Source organism: Nothobranchius furzeri, chromosome 13, assembly GCF_043380555.1.
Source record: "Nothobranchius furzeri strain GRZ-AD chromosome 13, NfurGRZ-RIMD1, whole genome shotgun sequence".
In the NCBI taxonomy this organism is placed as follows: Eukaryota; Metazoa; Chordata; class Actinopteri; order Cyprinodontiformes; family Nothobranchiidae; genus Nothobranchius; species Nothobranchius furzeri.
The window spans coordinates 37269484-37281999 of NC_091753.1; the positions used below are offsets into that span (position 1 = coordinate 37269484).

The following is a 12516-nucleotide window of genomic DNA, read 5'->3' on the forward strand; positions in this document are numbered from 1 at the left end:
GCACACATATTCCCCCCAACGAGTCGTTTTCGTGGTTGTTTTCGGCGAGGTTCCTGTGACTGCCAAGGCTGTGTCTGCTGGCTCGTTCGGAACCGTTGGCCGCCAACTCCCTGGTCCCGCCTCAGCGGGAGGCCGGCTCCGCGGGGCGGGCCGTGCAGCTGGGCGCATGGAGTTTCCGCGCCGTTCGTCCCATCCTCTGGGGGAACGGCCGGAGTGCAGGCTGACCGAGAGTGGACCAGGTCTCGCACCGTGGCTGAAAGTTCAGCTGCTGAGCCCTCTAGATGATGCTCGTAAGATGGGGACCAAACAGAACGTCAGAGGTGATGTGGCCTTCCAGCATCTCTCTGTGCAGGTGTTCAGGAATGGAGGGCAGGGCCATGAGCCACAAGGCCGCTGGATAAGGGTCTGCCAGGCAGCAATGCGAGCAGAACCGGTGAGTACAGCAGCGCACAGATTGAGGATGGCATCAGCAGTTTTAGTAATGATGGTTTTTGACTCGACAGGAGAGTCAAGCTCCTCCACCATTTTGGAAACGCCAAAGGCGAGAAGGAGATGCTATTTCCTGCAGCGCCGGTCTGGAAGGCGCACTGGTGTGCGCGATCGGCGAGCCGCCTCAGCAGCTGGTCATGCTTAGTGGGAACTGCTCGCGGTCCAGTGAGGTGGTTCTTGACGCCACACTGGAAATTGGCGCCTCGAGCCTGGCAGGCTCGGAGAAGGCGGCGGACCAGCAGCTCATGGCAGCGGGGAAGTGCGGCCAGACGAGGTCTGGACAGCGCGTCTGTGTTGCCCCAAAAATTCCCGCCAATTCATCCGCCTCAGGGGAGCCGGTTCTGGAACGGCTAGCCACCTGCGGGTCGCAGCCGCGGAGATGATGGCGGGCAGCTCCTGGAGCAGTGCTCTAACTGCTGGCAGGGAGGAGCGAGAAACCACTGGGGCAGAAGGACCCGCTGAGCGAGGCTCGTCGACCTCCGTGTTGTACAGGAGGGAATAATGGCTGCAGCAGCCAGCCTCTTCGTGCTCCTCACGAGGCTCGTCGACCTCCGTGTTGTACTGGAGGGAAAAAGGGCTATGGCAGCCAGCCTCGTAGTCGACCTCCGTGTTGTACAGGAGGGAAGGGCTATGGAAGCCATCTTCGTCATACTCCTCGCTGTCGATGACATCGTCCAATCGGTAGGAGCCAGCCGGCTCCTGGCCGACGTTGAAGAACCGTAACGCCTTGTCCAGCGAGTACGTGCCAGCCACCGGAATTTCCTCGTCGGTGGAGGGGGTGAAGTACTCGACCCGGCGGACCTTTTCAGCCACTGGCAGAGCGGTACAAAACGGGCACGAGGCCTGGGGGTCAAGGCCAGGCCAGCGTGGTGAGCCCCGAGACAGACCTCACACTTGGCGTGCAGGTCGCCGCTGGAGATGGAGCCCGTCTGGCAGGCCAGGCAGGTCCTGGCGTCGCTGGACATGGTCGGTGAGTAGATTTTTCTTGTATAATTGCTCTTAAAAGAAGCTCTTAAGCTTGGCGTGAAGAGAAAACGGAGGCGAACAGTGGAGTCGCTCCACTTATATAACCCACAAGGGGTGCCCACGTGGTGGGCGTACATTTAAGCTCTTCATGATTGGCTGATGCTGAAATCACCCTTCCAATAGCAGCTCGCTTAAGGGCTAAGACTAGACGAAATAGAACATGTGGGAGGCAAGTCAACACTATTATTTGTTCCTCCAACCATCCTTGAGAAATTGAATTAGTCCAAAGTGGTTAGACATATTATTCAATTAAAATAGGCCAAAGGATTTCCCAGTAAACCATAACAAAAACATCATATCACTGCAGATTTCCTTTTGGGAATGTGGTGCTATTCCCTGTCCAGGTAAATGAAGAAAATGCACTTTGGTCTCGAAATGTAGGTGAACCCAAATTCAAGGCAAAGAGCAAAAGAAATCTCAGGCATGATGTGAACCAGAAAAAGAAGAAGAAAAAAGACAATCAGAATTTGACAAGAGATCGTCGGTATATTTTGGCCATGTCAGACACAGGACAGGTGGGTTATATAGTAAAGATGTGCAGGGGTAAGCAAACCTGATTAAAGATGTGCAACAATACATGAACCGAAAGCAAAAAATAAATAATAATTTTAAAAAATACAATCATAACAGAAGTAAAACAGCAGAAAGTGAAAATCCAAATATGTAGCATTTACCTTTGTCATGTAAAAGATGAATTCCACTTCTCCAGGTTACAGTGGTACTCACGTGTATCAAATAAGTAATCCAATTACTCAGCATGTTTCTGACATCAACAGGATTCCACTTAATTCATCTGTGAAAGCTTTTCCTGGAGATCCAACATGTCCCAAATCCCCCCCCCCCCCCCCCCCCCCCCCCACACACACACACACACACACACACACACTTCTGTAATGTGCTTCCAGGATCCAGTCACCAGTGGATTTTCACCCTTTTGGAGTTGATCAAATTCAAGATGGCCACCATAGCTAATGGATCTTAGCCAACATAACTGAAGTCAATTTTACTTACATTTTGCTAACATTTTATATGCTAGCTGTGAGTCATTGCACTGATAATCCAAGCATTCGACTGTGTGGGATCTAATACTGCACATATTTTCAACAATTTACCAAAATGGCTACAACTCCATCCATCATTTCTCAACATCTGGGATTTTCACAAAATGCTAGATCTTGAATTTGTTTAGAATAGGGTAGAATGCCTTTTTCAGGTCAGCGATGAGGTCCTGCCTCAAGTGGAGGAGTTTTAGTACCTTGGGGTCTTGTTCACAAGTGAGGGAAAGATGGGGCACGAGATCGACAGGTGGATCGGTGCTGCGTCTGCATGGCATGATGCAGGCGTTGTACCAATCTGTCGTGGTGAAGAGAGAGCTGAGCTGGAAGGAAAAGCTCTCGATTTACAGGTTGATTTACATTTCAACCCTCACCTATGGTCACGAGCGTTGGGTAGTGACCGAAGGAAGGAGATCACAGATACTAGTGTCAGAAATTAGTTTTCTCTGCAAGGTGCTTAAAAATAGGGCTAGAAGCTCAGCCGTCCAGGAGGGCCTCGCAGTAGACCCGCTGTTCCTCCACATCAAGAGGAGCCAGTTGAGGTGTCTCGGGCATTTGGTAAGGATGCCTCCTCTCTGGTGAAGTTTTCAGGCCAACTGGAAAGAGTGCCAAAGGAAGATCCAGGACACACTGGAGGGACGATGTCTCTCAGCTGGCCAGGGAATGTCTTGGGATTCCCCTGGAGGAGCTGTCCCATGTGGCTGGAGATGGACCTCTCTGCTTAGAATGTTGCCCCTGTGACCCGACCCCAGATTGATGGACAAAAATGGATGGATGAATTACTTTGAGGCTACTTAGTGCTTCTTTGGTTTAGTTAAAGTAATGATGGCAAATTTCAATCTAGGGTATTTAAATGACAGCATCAGACCTGCATATGAGCAGAAACGTCTAATTTTCTCTGATGTCCTGCTTTACCTACATTTAAATAATTGCTCACTGCTCTCCACTTAGAAAGACGCTTCCTGTTGCTCTGATGAGGCTTTTCAAAGTTCTGGCCTCTAAATGTGCAAACACATCCATTCTGAAAGAACACGTGACTCTCCAAGAACATGCAAATCCACACATCAAAGGTGTTAGCTGCTGCTCAGTGAGCCAAGCATCCATAAAGACATTATTAAAAGGTGTACCCTCAGGCTGGTGCAGGATTTGCTGTTTATGCCGTCACCGCGTCCATTCTCCCTCGAACAGTCTTCCTCAGCTCTGTCGTCCATCCTCCAGAATATGCCTTGCGTCTCCACAGCAGAGGGCTCCCGCTCAGTGCAATTTGCTGGCACTTGAGGCATGCAACCCTGCAAATGGATAATTCAAGCATGTGACCCACTTCTCATCCTCAGCAAAGGGGAGAAAAAAGGAAAGCATCCAGTAGAGCAAAAATTGTCAACATCATCAGACTTAGGTCACAAGTGGAAAAGAAAGTCAACATTGCATTGACACGTGCACGCTTTAGGAACAAAAAAGTTTCTGTTTCAACTATTTTAAGCTATGTTATCAAACACCTGGGGATGAACATTCCTCCAAATCAAACCGCATACCTTCCAGCATTGTTCGGGCAGTAACTGAGATCATGAGACCCGCTGATCTTAAACTGAAGCTTAAAGCTTAAACTGGGGCTGTGAAGTCTGGTAAAACCATAATCTTCATCCTGAGAACTTCAGTGCACTGAAGCCAAATATAAACAATGTCAGAGGAGATTTGACTAGCTTCAGGACTGACAGGGTGAACTTGAGGTGCTCTGGTTGACAGTTTCTGCAGGGCAATGTGAAAAGGCTTCCTACTGGAAATGTTAACAGTAAAAAAAATGTAAATATTAAACACTGTATGTCAAAAGACTGATCGGTGCTTAGTTTCTGCATCACCACCTGAATAAGTATATTTTTGGAATAATGGAATTGGTTAAATAAAATAACTAGGTTAAAAAAGTGCATTAATATATATATAATTGTAGAAAAGCAGAATGTTTTGGTAATTTGGATGCATTTCTTATTATCTGGACTTTTCAAATCCGCACAAAATTACCATATTTTATCTATGACCCATTTTACATCAGTCTGCTGGAAAACACATTTGTAGCGGGTGATTCTGCTATAACTAATGCAGCGCTTCAGAGCCACAGCAAAGCACTCCTGTCACCCTGCATAAAGCTCCACTGACATCAGCATCAGTGTCAGCGTCACTCAGCTGAATCAAACGGGGGGAAATGAAAGTCTGACGTGTGCTGAGCACGCTCCGGTTTTATCACCTCTAACTTTGCTGCTGTTGATTTTATTTTCTTTATCTTCTACAGAAATAACAACCGACGCAACCCAAATGATTATCTCACATTCCTGTCGTCTCAGACACAAGTCAGTTGAGGCAAAATGCTTCCCATTCTGAGCCCAGTTCTGATTCTGCTTTTAAAAGTTAATTCCCTTTAAAAGGGAGTTTTTTTCTCACCCTCCTTCGTAATGTTTTACTGTGTTTGCTCAGAATGGTGAAATGTGATGAGCTGAAGGCTCCATGCAATCAGCTGGTTCCTTCTTACAGGGGAAATTTTATGGTTTATCATTAGATAACCAACAATATTAGATTTTATTACAGCTGAAGGAAAATCGCTGCATTAGGAGCTGCATGGTGTTACAGTTGGTAGCAATGTTGCCTCACCACCGGTGGTGCATTAAGGTTGCCATGGTACCCCAAGCAAAGAGATCTGCTGTCTTGTGCAGACTAGGAAGTGTGCAACCCTTCCTCAGTCTGAGCCAGGTGGGGGAGGTCAGGAGGGAGAGGGCTCTGTCGGGGAGTGTGACACGGTCAATGCTGTCAAGTGACAGTTTTTTTTACTGTCCCAGCCCTAAAGTTCAGCTGTGGTAATGTTGAAGGGAGTGCTGTAGCTTCAAGTGCTCTCTGAGCGATTCTCCCCTGGGAGGAAAAGAACCAGGAAAGGTGCCGGGTTCTGACCTGGGCCACAGCCAGCAGCGGTCCATTCCACGGACCAAAAATCAGCAAGTGTGAGTAAGTGTGTGCTTGGTTGTTAGTATGTAGGTGTCCCTGTGAAGGACTGGAGACCTGTCCAGGATGTCCCTCCCCTCTTGTCCAATGATCACTGGAGATAGACACCAGGTTCTTGCGACCCTCGAGAGGCTGAAGTGGGTTTAAATGAATGACCCGCACTTGTATAGCGCCTCTCAGAGTAAGGACTCCAAAGTGCTTTACACTACAGTGTATCATTCATCCATTCACACACACATTCACACACTGGTGGTGATGAGCTACGATGTAGCCACAGCTGCCCTGGGGCACACTGACAGAGGCGAGGCTGCCGAGCACAGGCACCACCGGTCCCTCCGACCACCACCAGCAGGCAACGTGGGTTAAGTGTCTTGCCCAAGGACACAACGGCAGAATTCTCTGTCCAGAGCTGGGATCGAACCTGCAACCTACCGAATACTAGACAACCCGCTCTACCTGTTGAGCTACTGCTGCCCCTAAGATGATGGATGGAGGGAAAACTGCATAAACCTCATCAGAGTGGATCAGATGTGATGCTACACATTGAGAACTTGAAACTGAATTACAGTAATTTGAACAATTACTCAAAGTAAGATTATTTTAATGCTTATAAAAAGCGACGGACAGCATACATACACTCATATTAATGCCTCCGCTTTCATTTCCCTGTTGGTGACCTTTCTCTCCTCTCTATGAATCCTTTTCATCTAACTCCTCACATAGCTCTCATTTCTCAGTTCTTCCTCCTCAGCAGCCTTTAGTGGTCACGCAAAGCAGCGGCTGTTGCTGCTCCAGGTAGCACACTGATGTTCACCGAGCAGAAACGAATGTTATTAAAATACTGTCTGCTGGTGTCTGAGCAACAATGCTGACACTATAGGTGCCACGTGTAACATTTACAAATTTCCCTGAGTGATCTTGTTTACATTTACATGCACAACCGACCAAAGAGGCTCAAAAGCTGCAACAGGTTGACCCACTTCTAAGGAATTTGACCAACAGCAGCTTTGTGTAAACCAATATGAAGCACAAAAAGGTTTCTTTTATTTAGTGTTATAATCTTTTTCTTGTGCACAACCAAAGATTACATGGATTTTCTTCCTTACTCTCACATGCTGCTGTCGCCTTGCAGCAAGATGGTTGCCAGTACAAATCTCACTCTATAGTTTGAATGTTCTCCCCGTGCATGTGTTGGTTTTCACCAGGTGATATGGCTTCCTCCTACAGCCAGAAAACATGCACGCTAGGTCATTTGGAGATTTTTTAACTGTCTCTAGCTGTGAATGTGGGTGTGAAGGGATGTTTGTCCCTGTGTGGCCCGGTCCAGGGTGTTCCCGTCTCTCACCCCATGACTGCTGGAGATAAGCACCAGCTCTATGTGACCCTACTGAGAAGGAAGCAGTTAAGGTAATGGAAGAATGGGGTTTAAAAGGTACTTATGAGATGTAAAAGTGCCACTCGAACCAGCATGTGTTGTGCTCTTATGTCAGCTTTTTAATGAACTTTTTGAACATGCACCACTCGTTCATTAAATTCAGAAAGCCTCTCTTCATTCTAATGAAGAGGAGAGGCTTCATCAAGTAGCTAGTCTACCAGTACAACAAAAAAACAACTAAATATTAGGCTGATTAAAGGTAATCACAGCAAGATTACGGAGTGGGATTTACAAGAAGTTCATTTATTTTTATTTTTTTTTTTACATTAGGAGCTTTTGCATTCACATATGAGGACACTGTCTTTAAGCATTGTATTGCTTTAATCTGTTCACCTTAGATCTGTTGTTACTTAGTAATCTATTTTTAATTATCTAGTTATAAATGTTTACATTTTTATAAGTTGAAATAAAAATGTTCAAAAACAATTATTTAGTTTTTGTTTATGAGGTTCAGATCCTAAAATAATTAGGGGAACATTTTTAAACGGTCACACCAAGACCCGTTTTTATAATGAAAATTGGCACTCAGCGATGATGACAGGCAGAAAAATGCTGCATGATTCTTGGAAATGGTGCATTCAAAGACTGAAAATCAAAAATATATTTGAGTTAAAGCTTTACTGATAAGTAACACTGGTCAATTCTCATCACCTCTTGAACTTTGGTGCATCTCTAATAAAATGTAAATGTCAAAAATGGCTTTTCATGCCTTAGAGATGAATAAATACAACTTTTACACAAAAAAACCTGATTAAATCACGCGTGAAAATGTCACACAGATGCTTATTAACCATGTTGCACCTGCAGGTGCCTTTGACATCTTGACCAACAGTTGAAAGGTAAAATAAAGCTTTTCGATGTTCTATTACACCCAAATGGCCTTCTGACAGAAATCCAGCTGTTTAAAAAGTGGGATAACTGTGTGAAGTTACGATACAGAAGCCTTGAACTTTATAAAGTATTAGATTAATAAAGAATATTATGGAAAAACACCGTAAGAGAGAAAAATGATGCCCCACAGGTGCGTGACAAAGTTTAACTTAAAGATCCAACTGCTGCTTACACGTTTAGATGTTTTTTTATCTTTTAAATAATCTGATTCAGGTCTCCGATTATCACATAAAAGAAAAAAGAAGCCTGTTGTCATGTTTAATCGGATCTCCTGCCCCTGCGCGCTGATGTAAAGATGGAGAAGTGAAAGCACTCACCTCAGCCTCCTCTGGAACAACGTCGGGTTGATGGAGCCGCGCGGTTTTTATTTTTTATTTATTTATTTAATTTGTATTATTGTTTATCTACCAATCGGACGCGCGCGTTGTTTCCCCTCAGACAGCTTCTTTTAAAACTTCTCATGTGGAAAGAAAATGAGGACGGCTGTTCATCACGAACGCTGCTAGAGTTCATTCCCAGCCAGGCAGACTCGTGCGAATCCAACAGAGGCTGGTCTTGTGACTCATGTCCCCGCGCGCTCTGAGCCGGAGGGGCTGGACGCAGCTTGGACAGAGAAGGTCCGCAGGATGCGCTCTCAGGAGAGACCCCGTCAGACTCCTGCAGCCGTCACTGAGTCTGCAGGGAGGCAGGCTTCTGCAAAGAGCCTTCATCGAGAGGCGGGTGTTTAAATTCGAGTCTCCGCATCTCTGTCACGCTGCTCTTTCTCCTCCCATCAACCCCGCCACCAGTTTTCATTCAGTCTAAATCTTGTTGCATGTGTGCCCTTTTCAGAGAAGTGTCACGAGATAGTTCTCCAAGTGCTGCCATTTGAATCCCCCAAACCCATTCACTGTAAATTCAAATAATCAATTATTTCGGTTATAAATCAGTTTGGTCCAGAAGTTTTCATTATAGCTAATTAATGAGGGACTTGACTTGATTTTCTTGCAGGACGCTGTGACCCAGATCACCTAAAAACAAAACTTTTGTCAACATATAGTGCTTTGATGCATGTATTTAAGCACAGAACTTTATACAGTCAAAGCCATAAAATGGCTCTTTATTTCTTTTTGAAACACTTTATTTCTTTGGCCGCTATTGTTTGGATGAATAGAGTTAGATCAAAAATGCAGGAAGCAAAATCCTAAAGATTTTTAGCAGAAACAAGCTGGTTTTAGACTGGATAAAGGAGGGATGATCCTAAGTTGGGGACGGAATCTCTCTTTTTTTTTTCTTGGATTTGTTTCATAAAACAATACAAAATTTAGACATGCAAACAAGTAGATTAGTCATAGATTTAGGATTTTAGGACAGAGGGAACGTTAACAGTCTGCTGATTGTGTTGACTTCGCTGCTGGGGATTTTGATGGTCCATCTTTTTCTCACAAGATTTTAGTCCCAGTTTCTTCCACACATTTTGAGTTAAGAAGCCGAAGATGAAGAGTAAACAGTGACTGCCAGAAACAGTTACAGAGACGCAATCGTGGTCAAAGTAAGGAAAATGTGAAATGGAGTTGGAGGAAATCTAGCTGATGAAGACAGGAAAAATGAGCCCTGGAGTATGTTTATGTGGGTCACAATAACTGAACACAACACAACAGATAACTCAATCCATGCCTTCTGGCTGGTTCAAAGTCCATGTCAATGAAACTTAACACATCATAAAAATCAAAGGCAAAAGGACTGTCAAAGTATGTATTCTACTTTCTGTTTTCTATTAGTTCACTCTGGACAAGATGGATGAATTGATAAAAAATAATGTCTCATAATATTTTTATTGACTCCCTGGTAATTTCCAAAGGTTGACGCAAAATCGATCAGACAGGAAGCACTTCAAAGACAAGGCAGCATCAATGAAAACAAGATTACCAAGGGATTACTTTTGATCTGTATTAGACAGATCACACACTGAGTTTATCAGCGCTGTGTCACTACAGACTGAAATCTGAAGTCTGGAAGCAAAATGAAGATATTTAATCTATTTGTGTTGAAATTTGGATAATGAAACCAGAAAATTCCAGCAGACAGCTTAACTAAAACATGTTGGGTCCCTATTCAGATAAGAAAACTTCATCAAAATCCTGTTTCATTCAGAGAGGATAGAGTTACAGGAGTCCTTGAAAGGAAATGACTTTATAAATGATCCCAAATACGACCCGGATGACTTAGAGGAAATAGTGTACTGAAATATGATCTTCAAGATTAAAATGCATTTTGATTTTTCTGTAGGCCTCTAGTTTTAATTCAAATTAGAAAAAATGCATTCATCATTCCTGCCATCCTATAGGTTAAAATACAGCGATTTTAACAAAGGCTATTATATTATTAGCCAAATGTTCTGCAAATTAGATTAATTTGGTGTAATTAACATTTGTCCAAACTATCATAGATAGCAGGTCAGGGATGAGGTCCTGCCTCATGTGGAGGATTTTTAGTATCTCGGGGTCTTGTTCACCGGAAAGATGGAGCGTGAGATCGACAGGCGGATTGGTGCTGCGTCTGCAGTGATGCAGGCGTTGTACCGGTCTGTTATGGTGAAGAGAGAGCTGAGCCAGAGGGTAAAGCTTTCAATTTACCATTCAAAGAATGTTCCAACCCTCACGTATGGCCACAAGCTTTGGGTAGTAACCGAAAGAATGAGATTGTGGATACAAGAGGCTGAAATGAGTTTCCTCCTCTGGGTGTCTGGGCTCTCATGGGTGAGCTCAGTCAACTGGGAGGGGCTCGGAGTAGACTCACTGCTCCTCCACATCAAAAGGAGCCAGTTAAGGTGGCTCGCGCATCTGGTTAGGAAGCCTCCTGGACGCCTCCCTGGTCAGGTTTACTGGGTACGTCCAACTGGGAGGAGACATAAAGGAAGACCCAGGACACGCGGGAGGGATGATGTCTCTCGGCTGGCCAGATTCCCCTGGAGTAGCTGGACCAACGTAACTGGGGAGAGGGAAGCCTGGGCCTCCCTGCTCCCAGCGACCCGGCCCAGCCCCAGATAAGTAGACAGTAATGGATAGATGGATAAATTACCTTATTGGTTATTTTATGTTAGTATTCTTTACACTACAAACAATAAGGCTAATTATCAAACAAGCATACTGCTTGATAGAGTCTAATAATTATTATCTACAAACAAACTAAAATTTGTTTATTTTTTTAAATAAGTGAGTAAACATTTCATGCTATTCCTGCATGTAAACAAACTAAGAAAATCCCCAAAAAGTGTTCAGTGTTTTAAGGCTCAAGAGGGCACTGTGATAAAACTGTAAGAAATATAACCCAGTGCACTAACTTTTCAGGGTTAGGGTCTGCCAGTGGCAGACACACTCTGGCGGTGATAAAACATCTTTTTTATTGCCTCCACCTTCAGATCGGACCATTTATTTAATATCCACCAAAGATCTCTCTGAAGAACCCACAACATTGACGGCTTCAGCAACGCTGTGCCACTCCGTGGATTTTCTCTTATTTGTTTTGCAAAAGCACCTCACCCACAAGTACCTCAACTTCTGCTTCAAATTGCGCTTCCTTGATCTGTGGTCGCCATGGTTAATGGTGGAATGCTGCAACGAGCTGGCTTATGTATATATGTATATATATATATATATATATATATATATATATATATATATATATATATATATATATATATATATATATATATATATAAGATCGACAAAGCACTTTGCATTGACGATTTATGGAAGGTGTGTTGAGGGCGGGATGTGATCAAAAAACACCTGAGAACCTTTCTAGGTAGTTTGTGATTTATAAAGTGGAGATTGCATGAAGCTGTGCGTACTCCATGTTTGATAGATCACAAACCCACATGGCGTAAGTACATTTTTTTTGCTGAGCCTAAGTACGGTTTTAGTAAGGATTCTACGCAATGTTTGATAAATGAGACCCCCTGGTCCTTTCCCCTCTGATTTGTTATCCTGTTTCCTCTCATTAAGTGTTTACTGGAATCAACTGTCCCTTGTTATCCTACCCACCTTAGTCCTGATTACCTTTATTTGTTTAAACCCTCGGTTTGTGCTTGTCTTTGTCAGATCCTCGTCTTGTCTTCCTGCTCTAGTATCCTACCTACCAATAATTATGTTTAACAGTTCTTTTGCTGTTAGTCTGCCTCCTGTTCCTGCTCTCCCACATTTGGGTCACCATTTCATGGCAGTTTCAGTGCATCCATCCATCCATCCATCCATCCATCCATCCATCCATCCATCCATCCATCCATCCATTTTCATCCGCTTATCCGGAGTCGGGTCGCTGGGGCAGTAGCCTAAGACGGGAGGCCCAGTCTTCCCTCTCCCCAGCCACTTGGGCCAGCTCCTCCGGGGGAATCCCAAGGCCTTCCCTTGCCAGGTGAGAGACATAGTCCCTCCACCGTGTCCTGGGTCTACCTTTAGGTCTCCTCCCGGTTGGACGTGCCCGGAAAACCTCACCAGGGAGGCGTCCAGGAAGCATCCTGACCAGATGCCCAAGCCACCTCAACTGGCTCCTCTCGATGTGGAGGAGCAGCAGGTCTACTCCGAGCCCCTCCCGAATGACCGAGCTTCTCACCCTGTCTCTAAGAGAGAGCCCAGCCACTCCGGAAAAAACTCA

General features: G+C 44.7%; 1 protein-coding gene across 1 annotated transcript in view; it reads right to left on the bottom strand.

The window, feature by feature from the left end:
• LOC107380406 (solute carrier organic anion transporter family member 1C1) overlaps nucleotides 1–8679 on the bottom strand; it is a 57448-nt gene extending 48769 nt beyond the window's left edge. Inside the window, exons 1-2 of the mRNA XM_015951647.3 lie at nucleotides 8199–8679; nucleotides 3698–3859 (exon numbers count right to left, since the gene is read on the bottom strand). Coding sequence (XP_015807133.1) covers nucleotides 3698–3853 — 156 coding nt within the window. The 5' untranslated portion in view covers nucleotides 3854–3859; nucleotides 8199–8679. The remainder of the gene's footprint in view (nucleotides 1–3697; nucleotides 3860–8198) is intronic.
• Nucleotides 8680–12516: the final 3837 nt, after the last annotated feature.